The 21,685-nt window shown below is 42.0% G+C and overlaps 1 protein-coding gene and 2 pseudogenes across 2 annotated transcripts in view; 1 reads left to right on the top strand and 2 right to left on the bottom strand.

Moving 5' to 3' along the window:
• SCP2 (sterol carrier protein 2) overlaps nucleotides 1-21,685 on the bottom strand; it is a 90,597-nt gene that overhangs the window by 37,167 nt on the left and 31,745 nt on the right. For both annotated transcript variants that reach the window (XM_058655265.1, XM_058655273.1), the window contains 4 exons: nucleotides 19,580-19,666; nucleotides 17,978-18,128; nucleotides 15,076-15,223; nucleotides 10,643-10,750 (listed from right to left, as the gene is read on the bottom strand). In XM_058655265.1, coding sequence (XP_058511248.1) covers nucleotides 10,643-10,750; nucleotides 15,076-15,223; nucleotides 17,978-18,128; nucleotides 19,580-19,666 — 494 coding nt within the window. The remainder of the gene's footprint in view (nucleotides 1-10,642; nucleotides 10,751-15,075; nucleotides 15,224-17,977; nucleotides 18,129-19,579; nucleotides 19,667-21,685) is intronic.
• On the bottom strand, nucleotides 6,112-6,205 carry LOC118758661 (U6 spliceosomal RNA; annotated as a pseudogene).
• On the top strand, nucleotides 13,718-14,766 carry LOC105942038 (ribosome biogenesis protein NSA2 homolog; annotated as a pseudogene).

Here is a 21,685-nt window from a genome sequence, read left to right as displayed (position 1 = left end):
AGTTCTGTTATACTACTTCCAATCCAGCTTCCTGCTAATGTGATAATCCAAGGTCCTGGGTTCCTGCCACACATGAAATTCTGGGATTGCTATCTTCAGCCTAGCCCAAGGCTTGCCTGTGGTGTGGCATATGGAAAGTGAATTAGCAGACAGGAGATCTCTGCCCCTGTATCCCTCTCACTTTCAAATAAAATCTAATAAAATAATAAAAAAGAAAAAGCTAATTCTTAATATCAGGTGAAAGTCTGCATTCCTATGCATTCTTCCCAATGATCCTAATCCTTTCTACAAATGTAATATTGTGCCTGTCACTTTCCAGATTAAATTAGCAATTAAAGAAGCCATAATGTATCACAGCCATTCCTTCACATGTGCAAAGTTTTTATACTGCGCACTGTTAAGAGACAACTGAAATACAGATCCTGCCCTGATAGGCTCTTAATCAAATAGGGAGATTCCATCTTCAGCTCATAAATATCTACAATATGTACAAGCATAAACATTAAAAGCATTGAGAAAATACAATGAGAAATTCATAGATGGGAAAACCAATCTATGGGACAAATGAAGGAATAAGGGAAAGCTTCCCAAGGTGGGTAAGACTGAGGTGGACCTTGAAGATGGGCATTTGCACTGAGGAAAGGGCAAGGGAAAACCATGGTGAAGACACACAGTCTTGCTAGAGAGTCTGTGACACTCTAGTTTTGTGCCTTTACAGAATCTACTTAAATTCTCCATGCGTCTATTTTCTTCTTTTACAACACACACACACACACACACACACACACACACAATCATGAGAACTGAATGTATGGACACAGGAAAAGCATTTAGAATACTGCTCAGCAACTAATGTAGTTAAGCATTTTCTGTTGGTACTGAGAAAGCAACAAGGACAGAGTTTTAGGGGACAGAGAAGTTTAAACCCCTTTGGAAAAGGCCAATAGTCCAGTTCAATTTAAACACGTTTTCTCTTTCCGCTGTCCCATCACCCAAGTGCACATAAATGCTAGCAAAGGACACGGTGGGTATTTAGCAAGTGGTCCCCTGCCCAATCCCACCTTCCTTCTCTTCATAGTTCTGTCTGTGCTACTCCCATTGCACTTGTATTCTGCCTTGATTATAGTTCTTTATGTTACTACACCAACTATGCCTTGTACAGTTCCTGAGGGCAATGGCTGACTTGTAGATGCCAAACTTTAGTCCATAACTCTGTCAGCATGGGAAGCTCTTAGGAACGTCAAAATGCATAAACTGCTAAGACCAACAGAGACCTAACAGCCAGGGTCTCTGGAGGAAGGGCTGTATATGCATTTTAAAAAGCTCCATAAGATTCTAAAGCAATCTCTTATGAAGGCCTTATATTTGAGAGCCAGTGAACTACTGGCATTCCAATGCAAAGATGGGAACAGAATAAGCAATAGTTGAACTCCATGTACTGAACCTGGACAACCAGGACTGGACAACCAGGAACAAATGCTACACTGAAACCAAACTGGAAAGGTACCAGGACTGTAACGTACATTAAAACAAACAAAAACCCCAAAACAGCCAAGAATAAGCTAAACCGACATTTTACTTATTCATTTGAAGCAGTACTGCGCAATACATGTAAAGGCACTTTAGACAGGAGAATAAAACATGATATGACTATTTGAACACTGATTTAACAGCTGTCGTCACTGCAAAATAAACAAGGCTCCAACTTCCAATGATCATCCTAGTTGAAAGATCTTACAATTGTGTTTATAAGTTGAAAATGAACAAAAGATGTACCTTTGGGGCTTGATGAAGGTGCCTTCTTCCCACTATGTCCACCAGGAAGCCCAGTATGTGAATCCAAGCCTGCCCCGATGTGAATGCACCCCCTTGGCCACACACCAATGCCCACCTAGGAGCCCAGCCAGAGGAAGCACTCCATCACCGCCGTGGGAGACTTTGCAGTTTATCTAACACGGCCCTGCCCTGTGTGGCACTGTACAGTGGTGACAACAAATGAGAAAGACTGCAGCTTTCTCCTGGCTCAAACAAGGCTCTGGTGGCAGCAAAGAAAACAAAACAAAATAAATGAGGGACAGAGACAGAGAGAGGAAAGAAGGGAGGCAAGAAAGGAGAAAGGGGGAAGAAAAGAGAGGAATAAAGGCAGGGAGGGAGGAAACAAAGGAACAATGAAAAGAAATGAGCGGGCTTGGCAGCGTGGCCTAGTGGCTAAGGTCCTCGCCTTGATCCCATATGGCCGCTGGTTCTAATCCCGGCAGCTCCACTTCCTCTCTATCTCTCCTCCTCTCAGTATATCTGACTTTGTAATAAAAAAAAAAAAAAAAAAAAAAAAAAAAAGAATAAATTAAAAAAAAAAAAAGCAGTGAAAAAAAAAAAAGAAAAAAGAAAAGAAATTAGCAAACCAACACTCAATTCAAATACTTAAACCCGTCTTTTTCTCCTATTATAGATATTGTTATATCAACTATACGTTCATTTTTATTGAGATTTTCACATTAAAATTGAAGTCAGCAACATGGAGCTTTAATTTAAAGCCAATTCTCTGAGTTCCAACCAATGCAACCCTGTCTTAAAACTGGAGCAGCACTGGGCCCGGCGGCGTGGCCTAGCGGCTGGAGTCCTCGCCTTGGAAGCCCCGGGATCCCATGTGGGCGCCGGTTCTAATCCCGGCAGCTCCACTTCCCATCCAGCTCCCTGCTTGTGGCCTGGGAGGGCAGTCAAGGACGGCCCAAAGCCTTGGGACCCTGCACCTGTGTGGGAGTCCTGGAGGGGGTTCCAGGTTCCCGGCTTCGGATCGGCGCAGCGCCGGCCTGTTGCGGCTCACTTGGGGAGTGAATCATCGGACGGAAGATCTTCCTCTCTGTCTCTCCTCTCTGTATATCTGGCTGTAATAAAATGAATAAATCTTTAAAAAAAAAAAAAAAAAACTGGAGCAGCACTGCCACAGGAGAGAAACATCACACTCCGCCTTCGCATGTTTTGGAAGCACTTACTTGACTGTTTTCTAATTTTTTTTAAATCTTTTTGCACTTTGTTATCTAAGTAACCAGGAAAAATATTTAAACTCAAGGCTGTCATTTTGATATATTTTCCAGGAGTCTGAATTCTTATTTGGGCGGTACTACAGCTAATGTTCATGTGTCAGTTTTGCTTGAAATACATCCAAATCCTCAATATGTAGCAAGTAGACATTCATTCTCCAATAATTCCTCATCTCTATTTAGTCTACCACTGAAGTCATCAAGATTTATACAGCTTTTCCTCAAAATGCAACGCAATCACTAAATGAATCCTCAAAGACGAATGACAAAAGGAAAAATTCACCGACAGTGTAGACGCAAATACTGGGAAGTGAGATCAAATGAGATTACAGATGTGTGCCTCCCAGTAAAGGGGTTTAAGAAAATAATACATTCTACCTGGGCTGTTCCAGGTTAGCTCTTTATTACCCGAGAGAGAGAAATGAATGATTTGTCAATTTTGGCAAAACTGCTAATATTTGACTTTTAAAAGTGCAACACTAATAACTTTGGGGAAAAAAGTATTCTCACACCCCATTATTAGGAATACACACTGATCCAATGCTTTTTGAAGAAAATGTCACAATCTCTACCAATTTCTGATCACATGCCACTCTTTAGAATTTACCCCATGGGTATGATTGAAAAAATATGAAAAGATATAAAGATGCTTATAACAGCACAATTTGTAATAACAAAGTTAACTTATTCTGTAAGTAACGGCTAGGCAAATTTTTCACAGTGAAAACGCTATGTAGGAATTGAGAATCATAAAGAATATATATAACTGATAATACAAAAGTTTAAAATACAAGTGAAAAAAGCAGTCTAGCATATAATACATAAATTCACATACATAAAGATTTTTAGTACACATCCTTAAACAAATATATATTTGTAGAAGCATGACATTTTTGGAAAAATACAGAAGAAATAATAACCAGTATTGACTCTGAGAAGTGAAACTAAGGGTGTGAAGGAATAGAAACCCTGTTAAATGTTAAACGCTGTCATCCAGCTACAGTACTTAAAATGTGCAGGACAACCCTTGGGAGAACTACCAGAAAGTTCTATAGAAAGTGAAACATATCTATATCCTATGGCCCAGCAGTCCCATTCTGAATTATTAACTCAACAGAAACAAAAACGTATGTCCACAGATGTACCTGCACAAAAACATTCAGAGTAGCCTTATTCCTACTAGCCCCTTAAATAAACTGATTATTTAATTGTCTATCAGTAGGAGAATACATGAATAAACTGGCATATTTCAACAGTGGTCTACCACTTGGTAATAAAAAGAATGAACCACTGATTTTAAAACATCTGAGATGATTCTAACACCTGCTGAGTGCAAAAAGCTGGACATAAAAGAGGACACATACTCACTGGGTGGTTTCATTTGTAGCAACTTCTGAGATCAGGGAAACTAATCCATAGTGTAACTCTTGGCTTGCTGGTGGTGGAGAGAGGGGGAGAATGTTTGGGGAAAGCTACCATGAACTAACTGGAAACAGGATGGAATTTTCTGGGATAACAGAAATGTTCTCTATGTTGTTTGGGCTGACGGTTACATGGATATACACAACTGTAAAGAACAATGATTTATCTTAAATAGTACAATTTAAGGTTATAGTCACTGTATTCATCCTTAAAAAGAAACTCATTATTTCCTGTAAGCCTTTGTCTCCAATCCTAAGCAATTTTTATCTTTCTGTCTTTATGAATTTTCCTGTGCTGGATAATTTCACAAACATGGACTTGTGCAGTCCTGGGTGGCCTGCTGTGGCCGCCTTCTTTCACACTGCAAAATGATCCCAGGCTCATCTATTCCACTGCATATGCCAGGACATCATCTCCTTCATGGCCAAAGATGTCACAGCACGAAAGGACCACTTTGTATTGATCCACTTGCCTGCTGAGGAAAAACACCTGGGTTGCTTTCACTATTACAAATACTGCTGCCATAACATCTGCTTCTGTGGAAACTGCGCAGTTTACTGTACGAAAATTATATCTCAATTTGAAGAAAGAATATCAGTAAGAAAAATCATCTTGCTATTACAATGTTTGAATGCTTCAGTGGTTGGCAGAACAAAAATATGTCAGATTCTCAGACAAGCAAATTAAAATAAAAATAATGTTCTTTCAGATGAGACAAAGTTTTATGTCAGTAAAAACAAACAATGTCATAACCATCTCAGGATGCCACCAGGGGGTTCCTAGCTGAGTGGCTGGTTGTCTGAAGAAGCTTGACCTGGTCCTCACATCCACTCAACCTGAGGGACTACACCACAGAAATATTTATTACCATCCTGACTTCTCCGTGGCCCACTAACAACAAAATCAACAATGAAGTATGACCTATTTTTTTTGAGAGAGAGAAAGGAAAGTTTACTAAGCAAAGCAGAAAATCACTTACATATAATTTTTGCATGGCACGAGGCACAATAATTACATAGAACTAGGATATTTCAAGGCTTTCCTGGAAATTTCCAGGAAATTGGTTTTTTTTTTTTTACCAGCTCAGGAATATTCCTGTCCCAATATGGTTATAAATTATTTTTCATACTGCAATATAAACAAGGCCTTTTACTCTTGTTCCCTACCCCAAAAAAATCTCACAAAAAATGGAAAGAAAGAAATGTATCTACTATGGCTACATTTTGCATAAATGGTGGGAGGAGAGAATGACAGGAAGTCCTGCACAGCTCTGGAGCCGACTCTGCTGTGTGCTACACACAGGCAGATTTCTTCAGTGCCCACAGGTCAGCCTTAACATGGCAGGTGTTAACATTCTACCCTCATCTCAAGATGAGCTGGCTGAGCCAAGGTACTGAGAGGTGTTGAAGACACTGGATTCAAACCCAAGAACTCTTTTGACAGAATACACGCCTACAATTCCCACACACTTCCTACATGCCTCCTTCCCTACACAGTCCCTGTTTAAAATACATATCCACACTATCATTGCCACTTTCCCACTTCCAAGTTTGTTTGGACTCCAATGACTTTATAATGCTGAATTCAAACAACATTTTGCCTACTATTCTGAGAGGGCTTCTTCTTCGTTGTTGTTTTTTTTTTTTTTTTAAATATGGAACACTTCACGAATTTGCGCGTCACCCTTGCTGATCTTCTCTGTATCGTTCCAATTTCAGTATATGTGCTGCCGAAGTGAGCACACTTTCTAAGTTTAAAACGCTCCTCTCCCCTGGTTTAACTAACCACTCCTCTCATTATTCTTTGCTTAACTTTTTTAATGTTTACTTTAATTTATTTGAAAGAGCAACAATAGGAGGAAGGGAGGAAGAAGAAAAGGGGAGTGGGAAGAGGGGAAAAGGGAAAGAAGGGGGAAGGGAAAGCAGGAGGAGGAGGCGGAAGTGAAGGAGGGAGGGAGAGATGCAGGGAGACAGGAAGACAGAGACCTAGTTCACTCTCCAAACGCCCACACCTGCCAAGGCTGGCCAGGCTGAGGGCAGGAAACTCCATCCAGTTAGGGAGCGAACCAGCAGTAGGAAGGTGTCTCTGTCTCTTCCTCTCTGTGTAACTCTGACTTCAGATAAATAAATGAATCTTTAAGAATTAAATCATATAATGTGACGACTATAAAAAATAAAATTCTCTCCTTTGATATTGTTGCCACTGTTGTTTATTTAGTGAGTTTTATAAACTAATTCGGTAAAGTTGATGTTTTTTGTCACATATTGTCACCTACCTACCAACCAGATGGGGCTTCCGTCAGTGCCTGCAACCACTAAGTGGCCCTGTCTCTGGTGTGTGTGTGTGTGTGTGTGTGTGTGTGTGTGTGTGTTCGTGTGGGGTCAGGCCTCAGCTGGCACCTTGTGTGGCTACACTGTTAAGAGTTGCCACTGTCTGCTTTGACAATAGCTTCTGAGAAAAATGCTGTGTGTCAGGGCTGGGTGGGTAAGTTTCTCACAGGAAACATTCAGCTGGGCTGAACAATGGCAACTCTGAGGACTGGGTTTTGAACAGGACTGTAGGCTGCCACCAAGGCGGCGATAAGGAGGCAGCATTGAAGCACATGAACATGCCCCAAAGCTTGCTATTTCACACAGACCTAGTCTTTGTCACTGTTGTTTTAAACATACACTCGACAGAGTGTTGTGTTTGGTTAATTTCTGAAGTTATGAAAAACTGAGTGGGACAGTTTTGCCAGCGTTGACACTTGTATAAAGGAAAAGATTTTTCCGATATTGTTATTTTCCCACTTCCAGTGGTGTTCCTCTCATTCTCAGATTTCTTTGAAACATTAGATTGAAACAGTGATAACAATGGTTCAAAATACTTGTAGAAGTGAATGTCTAACAACAGTAACAGAATAGGATGGGTAAACGGAAATACACGTCAGTGCATGAGAAGTGACGCAACCCTGCTGCAGGAAGAACAGTGTTAGGGTGCATGTTGTAAACCCTAGAACCACCCAACAGAGGAGAGAAAATAAAATACTAAAAGATGCCCAATTGATTTTAATGGGCATAAAAAGAAGAAGGAAAATAAACAAAGAAGAAATAAAAAGAAAATAAATAGCAACTGATGTGGGCAAGAGTTAAGACGAGCAGCACTTGTGTCCAGTCCCATTAACACCCAAACCCCAGCCCAGCCATGGCGACCCAACATTACCCTATGCTTGGCACACCAATCTCCTCACGCACCTGGGCTTCACAACCCACGTGCACAAGATGCCATGACACTTCCAAGATGCCCACAAAAGCAACAGGCAACCTGGTAGGACTCAAGCTCTGCACAGACCCCGACTTTGGTGGAGGCAGCAGGCCTTCTTCGCTATAGAAGGAAGGCTATCCACATTCAACCCTGAGCATGTACCATTCCTTTCAATAAATCCAGCTTTCCTGTACTGCTCTTTGAATTCCTCCACACATGGAGACAGGAGGCTGGACAAAACCCAGCCAGCAGCCAAGCTGCCCACCGCACACTACCTGTGTGTGCACTCTCTATCCATCTACCTTCAGGCCCCCTTTCTTCTCTCTCTCCCTCTTATTTACCAGAGTTTGAGCTTACTAAATTTGAATGATAAGCAATAAACCAAAATTAACTACTATAGTGAATATACTATTAATTCTAATTTCTCTGTTCTGGAATTTGTAAAAACTTATAAAAATCTACTAAATTAACTAATAATATGGGAAAAGCAAAAAACACACCTATGTTCAGAAACAGATCACACTATTTTAGTACTAAGTTATTTTAGATATGGCATTAGACAAATTTATCAATTTCTAATTAATTTAAGTAAGAGTCAAAATGGTTGGTTGGTTATCTGATAAAATAGTAACATGCTCAGTCAAAAGCAAAGTGAAAATAAAACTCTTATTTTTTTAAAGATCCATTTATTTTTACCGGAAAGGCAGATGTTACAGACAGAAGGAGACACACAGAGAAAAATCCATCGCTGGTTCACTTCCCAGATGGCCACAACGACCAGAGCTAAACCAATCTGAAGCCAGGCGCCAGGAGCCTCCTCTGGGTCTCCCATGTGAGTGCAACAACCCAAGGACTTGGACCATCCTTGATTGCTTTTCCATGTCAGTAGCAGGGAACTGGATGGAAAATTGAGACAGGGACACAAACTGGTTCCCATAAGGGATGCTGGTGTTTGCAGGTGAAGGTTTATCTAGTTTAGACATTGTGCCAGCCCAAAGACTCCTATTTCATAACTTCTAATCTCATTATCTCAAAAGAAAATAATTTCCTTGCAACACCAACATATACAATGTACTCATTTAAAATGAATCTTTTCAGAATATAGTGTCAGTCGCTATATCCTTGCCTTGAATGCTCCGAAATCCCATATGTGCACAGTTTGTGTCCTGGCTATTCCACTCCCCATTCAGCTCCCTGCTTATGGCCTGGGAAAGTAGTAGAGGACAGCCCAAGGCCTTGGAACCCTGTGTCCACGTGGGAGACCCAGAAGAGGTTCCCGGATCCTGATCAGCTCAGCTTTGGCTATTGTGGCCACTTAGGAAGAGAACCAGTGACCAGAAGATCTTTCTCGCTGTCTCTCTTCTCTCTGTAAATAAAAATAAAATACTTAAATAAATAAAATATCTCTTTCCAATAAAATTTAAAAACAACATTTTAAAAAATTAAAATTATTCTTTTCTAGAAGGTCCAGTAAGATCTCTTTATGGAGATATCCTATTAGTTAAGTTACATAACTATCTGAGGATTATCAAACATTTAAAAATATATATCATTGAAATTAGAGTTTCAGGGTACTATAATTAAATGAAAAGCAGATGTACCACAGCCAAACAATCATTTAAAGCTAGCTATCAAATTGGTCAAGAATGAACCAAGTCCCTATAACTTTGAATGCAGATGCTGAATACCACCAGGTCCCACCCTCCCAGCCTCCCACCTAGCCTCTGTCACTAAAATTAACTTACTGGGATCAGTGCTGTGGTACAACAAAGTTAAGCCAGCATCCCATACAGGAACACCCATTCAAGTCCTAGCTGCTTCATATAGGATCCAGCCCCCAACTAACACACCTAAGAAAGCAGCAGCACTTGGGCCCTTGCCATCTATGTGCAAAACCAGGTCGGAGTTCTTGGCTCTGGACTTTAGCCTGGTCTAATCCCAGCTACTGCAGCCATTTGAGGAGTGAACCAGCAGAAGTTTGTGTGCTCACCTGCTCTCTCCCTTTGTCTCACTCTCAAATAATATTTTTTAAAATATTTATTTATTTTTATTACAAAGTCAGATATACAGAGAGGAGGAGAGACAGGGAAGAAGATCTTCCATCTGATGGTTCACTCCCCAAGCGGCTATAATGGTCAGAGCTGAGCCAATCGAAAACCAGGAGCCCAGAGCTTCTTCCAGTCTCCCAAGAGGATGCAGGGTCCCAAGGCTTTGGGCCAACCTCAACTGCTTTCCCAGGCCACAAGCAGGGAGCTGAATGGGAAGCAGGGCTGCTGGGATTAGAACCAGCAACCATATGGGATCCCGGTGCGTACAGGCGAGGACTTTAACCACTACGCTATTGTGCCTGGCCCAATAAATAAATTTTAAAAAATTAAATTACCTTACTGAATTGAGGGAGTGGTACAGTTATCACAGGACCCATGAGGTCATCTGCCTCTCCAATAATTAACATCTTGGTGATAGATCTTGTCTCAAAGGGTTTCTTTTCAGAGAAATTCCAGGCCCAGGGCGAGAAGTTACTATCACCTGCATGTATTCTCCAGACTGACTAGAGCTCACTTTTGTAAAATAAAGAACATACTATGCTGACCTTTAGGAAAGCCATGAGCACTACAGACCAACCAGGAACTTAGACATGAGCTGAACATGTGCCTCTGCAAGCCCCAACTTCAACCTGTAAGAACCTTTTGCCCTTAACTCCTTGGGAAGCCCAGGAACCAAGGGTGAGTTGTCCGGCAGCACCTCTTTTCTTCCACCAGTCTTCTGTCAGGGCTGGCTTTCTGTGAGATGGGTGAGCAACTTAGTTGGAGCAACTCTGTCGCCAGTTACGGAGGTTGCTCCAGATAAGGACACAATCTTTCATTTGAATTAATGACTAGTTCACACTATGGCAGACGCAGTTTCAAAATTATGAAGTCTGTGAAGAGTATTACCTGTAGCTCCCAGGGGGTGTCCCTTTGAAATCAGTCCACCACTTGGGTTTATGACCCACTTTCCTCCATAGGTATTATCTCCTCTATCAACCAGTGCTCCACCTTGTCCTACAAAACAAAACAAAATGTAAAAAAAAAAAACAAAAACAAAAAACAAAAACATTAGAGCAAATGATGTGAGTTTAAAAAAATTTCCATAGAGTCAAGTGTTTCTTCTGGGACAGGCATTTATTTTTTATTATTATTTAGCAATTTATTTGAGAGGTGAAAGACAGAAAGTGCTTCTATTTGTTATTTGACAGTCAAGATACCTGTAATGGCGAGGGTTGGTTGGGCTGGGCCTGGACTAAAACTGGGGGCTGCAAATGTAACCCATGTCTCTCATATAGGTGTCAGGAACCCAATCACCTGAACCATCACACTGCTTCCCAGAGCCCAGATTAGCAGAAACTGGAGTCACAATGCCAGGGTTGGGCATCAAATACTCTAATGTGTATCTTAACTGCTGGGCCAAAAGCCTGCCTTGGAGCAAATATTTCTTAACAATTCAAGCTACCAATAATTTGATATAAGCACTTCTAAATCTAAGGAATAAATATTAAGTAATAAAGATGAATCTTTTCAGAACATTTCCTGTATGAAACATATGTTCCATTAATTCTTAAGAGCCTCTGGCTTCCAAAACTGCTCAAAATATACAAGATTCAGAGAGTCAGAAGAACTGAAACAGGAGGCCAGCATTGTAGTGTAACAAGTAAGGATGCCACTGTGATGCCAGCATCCTATATGGCCACAGGTTCATGTCCCTGCTGCTCTACTTCCGATCTAGCTCCCTGCTAACGACCTGGGAAAACTAGTGGAATACGGTTCAAGTGCTTGGGCCTCTGCCAACCACACGGCAGATCTGGATGAAGCTCACGGCTACCATCGCTGGCCTGGCTGAGCCCTGGCCACTGCAGCCATCTGGGTAGATCTCTCTGCCTCCTTCTCTCTGTAACTCTACTACCTTTCCAACAAATATACAAATCTTTAAAAAAAAAATCTGAAATATATAAAGCTTTAAATTATCATCATACTGTAACTAAGGTAATTCAGAACAGGTTTAAAATTCATAACTTTTTCAAAAAACATTTACTTTTATTTTCTACTATACTATGCTAAATATGTCAATACGCAGGGGAAATAGGAAAAAAACTCTCAGGAAATGAAGGGAAATGGCTGAAAACAATGCTGAGACACAAAAGTAAAGTTTTAAAAAAGTTCTTTGGTTAGGCTGTGCTGCACCAGCACCAGCAAGTGCCGGGACTGGGGGCGGGCTATGCCAGACTGGGTTGCAGCACCTGTCAGAAAGCAGCAGCAGGCATCAAGCACTAAGTGTAAGATCTGAGGCTGGGAGCAGGCCTGGTTGAGTAACTTTGTGGACTCCCCAGGAGGTCACAGCTCCCTCTGGTGAGCTCAAGGGCTGGGTCTAGGGGCAGGCCAAGCCAAGGCTGGGTTGGGATAGGCTTCTCAGGGCATTAGTAGGAATGATCCTATTGTATGTTTTTAACAGGGTCATTCCAGCTTCAGTGAGACACAGGAGACCAGAGTGAGATTACTACCTCAGAAACGCTACTAAATGAGAAATAATGTTGGCATGAATTAAGTTGGCAGTGACAGAACACTGGTGAGATCTGATCATCTTTTGTATTTATTTTGCATTTATTCTGAAGGTGGAGTCCACAGCCAACAGGACTTGAAGGTGGATTTGAAGGGAGTTGTGAAACAGAATCAAGGATTCCACAATTTCCAGTTTGAGCAACTGCAGAAGAGAAAAGACCAGGGAGAAGAGGAAGACTGTGTAATGTTGTCATGAGCTAATATCACAACAGCTCAGAATTCTTTATTGTGTTGCATTTCTCTACAAAGACCTAAAAGTACCTGATGCTCTCCTAAGTTGTCTTTCAATCACATTCCAAGGAGATAGGAAATCACCCTCAACCCTGGTGCAGGAGTAACACCCACATTCCAAGGAGATAGGAAATCACCCTCCACCCTGGTACAGGAGTAACACCCTCGCACACAGGTCAGCAAATACCCAGAGGTCACCTTTGCTTCATCCTAACACTCAGATCTCCACACCTGTTACCATAACACCCAGTCTACCTCGATATACACTTCTGGCCTGCACCTGAGTAGACATGTATCCATCCTATACTCAAAAAAAAAAGCAGGATTCATTTTATCTGAAAGTCAAACTGTTACAGAGAGGGAGGGAGGGAGGGAGGGAGCGAGAGGGAGAATCAAGAGAGAAATGCCATGCTCCACTTAAACAGCAGAATATTAAACTTGCAACTGTTACTACAGGACTATACTACTATAATAATATGGGGGGAAACGATGCAGGGAAAATGTGGAGGAAAGACGGTGAATTCCTATACCTATAAAAATATACTGCAGAAAACAATAAAAAATAGTTCAAAAAAGAGAGAGATCTGAGATATCTTCCATCTACTGGTTCACAGCCCAAATGGCTGCAACAGCAAGGGCTATACTAAGCAAAAGCCAGAAACCTGGAATACCGCCCACATCTCCCATCCAAGTGCAGGTCCCAAGCACTTGAGTCAGCTGCCACACTTCCCAGGGGTGTTAGCAGGAGCTGAATCAGAAGTGAAACACCAGGTCCTAGCGCAGTAGTCTAGCGGCTAAAGTCCTCACCTTGTATGTACTGGGATCCCTCATGGGCTCTGGTTCATGTCCTGGCTGTTCCACTTCCCTTCCTACTCCCTGTGTGTGGCCTGGGAAAGCAGTGGAGGGAGGCCCAAAGCTTTGAGAACCTGCACCCATGTGGGAGACCCAGAGGAAATTTCTGGCTTCAAACTGGCTCAGTTCCAGCTTGGGGAGTGAACCAGTGGATGGAAGAGCTATCTTGCCTTCTCTCTGTAAACCTTATTTTCCAATATAAAAAAAAATAAATGAATCTTTTCAAAAAAAGGAAATGAAACACTGATTTTTTGTTGTCATTGGGTTCACGGCCATCATGTGCATTTCTGAGACCAGAGGGAGGCAGCACTGGGAAGTTTTAAGGCAGTCACCATGCCACAAAACGAACACACTGAATTACATTGTAAACACCATGGGCATCATTTGGGATTACCATGAGAAAGAGCAAAAGGATAATGAATGTTCAAAGAGGCCAAAAGAGATGATTACCTGAAGGCTAAGCTGTAGCACAAGCAGCGCCATGCTGAGACAATACAGAGGAAAAGAGAAACAGCAAACAGGAACAATGCAAAGCCTCCCAGGGAGCAGCACCAGCCTGTATGCTGGACGTGGAGGGACAGTCCCAGCTAAAGTCCTTTCCAACATTCTTAAACAAAAACAAAAAATGAAATGTCCCTCTGCCTAAAGTTCATGCCCAGGGAGAAACAGAAGTCTTAAAAGTTATTTGAACAGGCAAAAGAAAAAATAAGGCTTGGGAGAGGATGATTACCAAAGTCTGCTTTGTTGGAGATGGCTTTACAAGAAAACCATCCAAATATGAAAGCTTCGTGAGACCCGTAGGCTTACGCTTCCTTTAAAGATTGATTTAGTTTATTACAAAGTCAGATACACACAGAGGAGGAGAGACAGAGAGGAAGATCTTCCATCCGATGATTCACTCCCCAAGTGACCACAACGGCCGGTGCTGTGCCGATCTGAAGCCAGGAACCAGGAACCTCTTCCGGGTCTCCCACGCGGGTGCAGGGTCCCAAAGCCTTGGGCCGTCCTGGACTGCTTTCCCAGGCCCCAAGCAGGGAGCTGGATGGGAAGTGGAGCTGCCGGGATTAGAACCGGTGCCCATATGGGATCCCGGGGCGTTCAAGGTGAGGACTTTAGCCGCTAGGCCATGCCGCCGGGCCGAGGCTTACGTTTCAAGAAAGCCCATGTAACACATCCTGAACTGAAAGCCACCTTGTGTCTGCCAATGCTTCGTTAAAGAATCCACCATCCCCATTATATACAACTTTGGGTGTAATTATCAAAGGCACTGTCGTTGGGGTGAACGTGAGTTGGGCCTTGTGACACAAGGAAGCAAGGTTATACGGGGGAAATATGCCCAGGTTACCAACAATCCTGAAAATAATGGGTGCATTATTGAATGAATAAAACAGTGGATTGCAAATATGCTTCTTTCTGCCTCTTCTTCTATCTTTCCATAATATTATATATATATATATATAAATTGCTTCTAAATAAGTAAGTTTTTACATTTCAGGTCCACTAGCATTTCTATTTGCATTTCTTCACATCTTTACTCAAACACAACCTGACACAGCTCAGGGTCACCTTTCACAGTATAGCAGTGCCATTAAGGAGGGAAGGGCAGGCAGGAAATTCTTCTGTTTAGTGGTTAAAGGGAAGCTCTCTCAGGGAAGGGAACACAGTTAATCTGCCCTCTTCAAAAGTATTACCTTCCGGACAGAGACCCAGTGCTTCGTAGGTAAGGAGTTCATTGGCAGAAAAGCAATCATGAAGCTCTATTACATCAATATCATTTGGTCTGAGGCCAGATTTCTCATAACATCTTCTGGCAGCTTCTTTACTCATGTCAAAGCCAACCTAAAATCAAAGCCATATGTGAATAAACCTTATGGCCCTAATAATAGAGATAAATATATGCATAATCTTAATTCTGAGAACTGACCACACATACTAAAAACACTTGATGCTGTTATTACACAGAAATTTTAAATAAAATAATATTCAGGAGAAAAAATACATACATTAAAGCTTGTACTGTAAAAAAACATAATTTTAAATAAGATTAAAAAGGACCTACAAATCCTCCAATCATTTGAAAACGCCCTCTCCTAAGCCACAATGCACAGGTTGTGGTAAGCAGGCTGAAGAGATTTATCAGCAGGTCATCTTGACTCTGATGCACTGGCAAGTACTGAGGAATTACTATACAAAACTACATAACCTTCTTGTGGAAGATCATACAGGATTCAAACCATCTTTCTAAAGTCTATGCTCTTTATACCTCTTTGGTCCCAATTAACAACAGAACAGTAAACTCAACTTTCCTTCAAAGAATAAAACTGACACCAACAAAAACCTACTATAACCAGAACACCCCGAGGGTAAGCTACCCCTGTGCTACAAACTCACTTTGTGATCTTGGACAAATCAAACTCTTTAAAATTGGTTGCATTCTTGTGACTTATAAACTGTCATTTGCCACACATTTGTGTTCTGCAATTGTGTTCACACCTCTTCAAATATTCAATTAATTCTGGGTTTGAATTCTCATCCTTTTTACTTTGTTCATTTAAGAAAAGATGCTTATTGTTTTTGTTTGCTGGCAAGGCAGAGAAACAAATTTTCTTTTTCAACTAATGGTACACGCTCCCCAAATGCCAGTCAATAGCCAGGGCTGGGCAAAGCCAAAACCAGAAGCCAGGAACTTTATCTAGGTCTACAACAAGGGTGACACGGATTTCAAGCTTGGATCATCATCTCCTGCCTTCTAGGACACATGAGCAGGAAGTTGGGTTGGAAATGGAAAGCCAGTACTTGAACTGGCACGCCAACCTGAGGTGCAGGTGTCCCCAGTGGCACTTAACCCCCCACACCACAATGCACACGCCTACTTTCACCATTTTGCACTTGATGTTCAATCAGGATTTTTGAAGGCTTAGGGTCAAGAAAGTGCTCTGAAAATATGCTTGTTTGTCCCTTAACTCTGTAAAATCAGAGTTCTATACAAAGCCAACCCAAAAACCTGAGGGCCACTATTGTGGCAGAGCACATAAAGCCACTGTCTGTAATGCTGGCATCCCAAATGGGCACTCATTTGTGTTCCAGCTGCTCTGCTTCCAATCCAGCTACTTCTGAATGGCCCAGGAAAGCAAAAGGTGGCCCAAGTACCTAGATCATTGCCATCCCTGTAGGAGAGACAGATAAAGTTCCTGCATCTCGGCTGCAGCCTAAATATATAAACATAAGAAGTGATCCAGAGCATGAAAGATCTTTCTCTCTTTCTCTCCTTCTCTCTCACTCTTTCTCTCTCTCTCCCTGCAATCTTTTCAAATAAATAAATCTTAAAAACATTCTTTTAAATAGCAAGTCAAGTTAACTGAAAGTTATCCTATTCCTGGCTCCATCATAAGACACACCTCTTCCCATCAGTTTTTCCCTTAGCAAATTCTTTTTTTTTAAAGATTGATTTATTTTTATTACAAAGTCAGATATACAGAGAGGAGGAGAGACAGAGAGGAAGATCTTCCGTCCGATGATTCACTCCCCAAGTGAGCTGCAACAGCCGGTGCTGCGCCAATCTGAAGCCAGGAGCCAGGAACCTCTTCTAGGTCTCCCACAGGGGTGCAGGATCCCAAATCATTGGGCCGTCCTTGACTGCTTTCCCAGGCCACAAGCAGGGAGCTGGATGGGAAGTGGAGCTGCCGGGACTAGAACTGGCGCCCATATGGGACCCCGGGGCATTCAAGGAGAGGACTTTAGCCTCTAGGCCATGCCGCCGGGCCCAAGCAAATTCTTAAGGATTAAAACTATTATTAAAATTCTAAACCAATTATTTATAAGTAATCAAGTTCCAACAGCCGTACACAATATGTCAGTGTTGACACTGAACAGCAATCCTTCAACTTGATTAATAAAACAAAATCCCAGGAACAGACCCCATGTCCTGGGGCTGGTGTGGTGGTTTAGCAAGCTAAGCCTCAGCTTATGGTGCCAGCATCCTACATGGTAACCAGTAATGGTCTGTGTCCCAGCTATTCTACTTCTAATCCAGCTTCCTGATTATGCCTAGGAAGGTAGAGGAGGATAGCTCAAGTCTTGGGCCCCTGCACCCACTTGGGAGACCTGGAGGAAGCTCCTGGATCCCCGCTCCAGATTGGCTCAGTTCCAGCTGCTGTGACCATTTGGGGAGTAAACCATCAAATTGAAGACTCCTCTCTCTATCTCTCCTTCTCTCTCTGTACAACCTGCTTTCAAATAAAAATACATTTTAAAAAAAAAGCTACCATGTCTCCTAGTGGAGTGCTGGATTCAAGTCTTCGCTCTGCCAGGAGGTACCAGGGATGGCTCAGGTGCGTTTCTACCACCCACGTGGGAGATAGGGAGTGTTTTCAGCTTAGGTCCTAGTCCAGTCATTGGCACTGTAGGCTTTTGGGGAGTGAAGCAGTGGATGGGAGCTCTTTTGTTCTCATTATCATATTAATTCTCTCTCTTTCTCTCTCTCTCTCCTCCTCTCCTTCTCTTTTTCCCTGTCTCCCTGTACATGTATGCCTGTCTCTCTCTCTGCTCTCAAGTTAGTTTTAAAAATAATAATAATAAAAATCTCAGACACACCATTTTAATCATGCTATTTTCTTCAAATGAGCTTGGAAAATCAGTCACCATCTCTTGCGCCAAAATTTCCACAGCTTTGGACTGCATGTCATACTTCTTCACAAATTCTTCACTACCCAAAACCGCCGCAGCAGCACCATCTGAAGTAGGACTAACAAGAAGCAAAAAAATAATGATTTCCACATGGCATGACTTCAGCCCTAGGGTTTCAGACTAGGGGCTGTTTCTATATGACAAGAAAGGCCCACTATGCCTACCACCAACAGACGGCCTTCTTTCTGGTATACAACCGAAATTTTTAGATGCAGGGCAGATGTGTGGCACATCAGTTAACGTACCACTCAGGATGCCTACAAATTGTATCAGAATTTCTGGTTTGAGTCCCTGCTCCAGTGCCTCCAATCCAGCTTCCTGCTAAAGTGAACCCTGGGAGGCAGCAGCTGATGGTTCAGATACTTGAGTCTCTTCTATTCTTATGGGAGACCCAGACAGAGTTCTGGATTCCTGGCTTCAAACCAGTCAGCACTGTCTGTTGTGAACTTTTGGGGAGTGAATCGGTGGCTGGAAGATCTCTCCCTGTGTTGTCCTGATATATGTCCTTCAAATAATGGTGAGGAAAACAGTGTTTTTCATTGCACATGCTTTCCATCAGCATCCTGAACCTCTAGCAGGAGCCGAAATGTCACCAGCCACTGCTCTTCTTTCAGAACCTCGTCTAAATAGTTCTCAGCACAGCAGTCCTGGAGTTGCCTCCACAGATACATAAAGCACCTTATGGAGACCTTCTGAGAAGTGAGGATGGAAGGACGTCCCTGTCCTATACAGTTAAGACTACAACAGAATCCTATGGAGCTCTAGTTTGTTATCTCCCAAATCAGTCAGTCTTGAAACAGGGACAGGAGAGACGAGGGGATACCAGCAACTCCACAAATTAGTCTAAAGCTTTTGTGATCTCCTCAAAATAGTTTTTTTCTCTTAGATCAAATTGTGAAGGAAGATGGCAACACAAGAACACCTCTGTGAGTCCATCTGGATCCTCAGAGTACAAGTAAGTGCTGGCCAGACTTGTTCACCTGCAGCTCAGCCAGCACCTCAAAGGTACATCCGGGTCTTCACGAGGGCTGAGGCCTGGGACGAACAGAACTCAACCTTCTACAAGACAGATACTGCCAAGATGTTTGTATGATGCAACTTTACCATCATTAGAGCCATGATTTTTTTTCTCCATCTTACTTTCACTCTTAGCTACTATCATAGAGTAAAATTCCCTGTGTTAAATGTATGCAGCAGAGAAAATAAAGCTCAGGGCAAAAAGCTTTGGACCCTTCCGTTCTCCCAAGTTAGATACAATGAATAAACACAATCAACACAACCAGGAGTAAATAGTAGTCACAGGAGAAGGAAGTACAAGATACCACTTTCCAAGAGTGGCAACAGTCTGTCTCCAAGCAGGAGTAGGAAGCAGGGGCATGTCACTGAGTGAACTAGAGTGGGGACCACTCCCAGCAGGAGCTCTGTAAAGAGTCTAATGTTTAACCACAGGAGAGAGGCCAATGAGGGGGGCAGTGACTTGTATCAAATGGAAAACTATGTTTTTCTTACCAGCATTGTAAGACAGTCAAAAAATCAAAGATTGGTCTAGATGACATCACTTCATCTAAACTATATTCCTTTTGGAACTGGGAATACCTAAAACAGATAGTTATAAAATGTGAGGCAGCAATCACACTTTGTTGAAGATATCCTAGTGTAGTTAGAGAATACTTCATAAATATTCTTTATACATACATACATATATATACACATAGCTTAAAGACAGGTTTCTATAAAAGCCTTAGACAAATAAGTTATTTGAGTTAGGTTAAATAATCTTGACTCAGAATATATATTTGGCCTAACAGAACATATTCATCCCACATCAAAGTACCTGGGTTCAATTCCTGGCACCAGTTCCTGACTCCAGCTTCTCACTACAGACCCTAGGAGGCAGTGGTCACAGCTCAAGGAACGGGGTTTCTATCAGCCACAGAGACACCTATGTCCAGCTCCAGGCTTTGATTCTGGGCCAGCCTTGGCCCTTTCAGGCACTCAGGAAGTGAACAAATGGATGAGAGTTATCATTCTCAGTCTCTTAAAACAAATAATTAAAAAACAAACAAACAAAACCCAACACATTCCCAAGGCTGGCACCACGATGTAGTACATTAAGCCTCCACCTGCAGTGCTCGCAACCCACAGACAAGACAGTTTGAGTCCCAGCTGCTCCACTTCTGAACCAGCTCCCTAATCATATGCAGAGAAAAGCAGATGACCCAGTCACTGAGCCCCTGCACCCACATGGGCTACCTGAAAGCAGCTCTGGTTTCCTGGCTTCAGATCAACCCAGCTCTAGCCATTGCAGCTATCTGGGGAGTGAACAGCAGATGGAAGATCCTCTCTCTGTATCTCCTCTCTGTGTAAGTCTACTTTTTTCATAAAAATAAATAAATCTTTTTTTAGATTCATTTTATTTTTGTTGGAAAGTCAGATATACAGAAAGGAGGAGAGATAGATAGAGAAGAAGATCTTCCATCCATTGATTCACTCCCCAAGTGGCTGCAACAGCTGGAGCTGAGCCAATCCAAAGCCAGGAGCCTCGAGCCTCTTCTGTGTCTCCCAAGTGGGTGCAGGATCCCAAGGTTTTGGGCCGTCCTCGACTGCTTTCCCAGGCCACAAGCAGGCAGTTGGACAGGAAGCGAGGCCGTCAGGTTACAAACTGGTATCCATATGGGATCCCAGCATGTGCAATGCAAGGACTTTAGTCACTAGGCTATTGCACTAGGCCCAAAAGTAAATAAATATTTTAAAAATCCCTTTGTTATCAGTAAAAGGAAAAATTTATTTAGCTTCTCTAACAATACAATCAAATGCTTCAGAAGCTGCTCTGAGAAGAAAAGCAGAAAAGTCATCACGGCGAGTCTATAAAAGTAAACCTTACCTGGTGAGGAAATTAACAAGTAATTAATATTTTTAGAAGACAAAAATATGTGTAATATAGATCTACAGAACAATAGCCACGTCTTCTCTTCTAAAGTAAACTATGACCATTGACAGTTTTCAAACAACACCTCATTTAGGCCACACTCTGTGCTGGCTTCAGATACTCCCTTTAGTACAATTAGTATATTTCTTTCTTTTTTTTTTTTTTTTTTTTTTATTATTTAACTTCATTAATTACATTGTATTATGTGACACAGTTACATAGATACTTGGGTTCTCCCACCCCTCCCCAAACCCTCCCACCATGGTGGATTCCTCCACCTTGTTGCATAACCACAGCTCAAGTTCAGTTGAGATTCCCCCATTGCAAGCATATACCAAACATAGAGTCCAGCATCTTATTGTCCAGTCAAGTTCAACGTCTTCTTAGGTATACCCTCTCTGGTCTGAAGACAGAGCTAGCAGAGTATTATCCCAGTCAATTGAAAGCTCCATCATACCATCAGCAAAAATTTACATCATTATGGAATTAATTGACATAGTAATGAGTAACCAACATGTTGAAAGTAAATGCGAGTTCCCAGCCACCTTCTGTGACCACCTCACCTATACTTCAATTTAGTTTATACACAACATATAACATTCAAAACATAACATGTTATACATAACATCATATCATCTTAAATTAAGGCAAACATGTGGTATTTAACCTTTTGTGATTGGCTCATT

Source organism: Ochotona princeps, chromosome 2 (assembly GCF_030435755.1).
Source record: "Ochotona princeps isolate mOchPri1 chromosome 2, mOchPri1.hap1, whole genome shotgun sequence".
NCBI classification, from domain to species: Eukaryota; Metazoa; Chordata; class Mammalia; order Lagomorpha; family Ochotonidae; genus Ochotona; species Ochotona princeps.
The sequence above is the reverse complement of the archived record's forward strand: the minus strand, read 5'-3'. Positions and strand labels throughout refer to the sequence as shown.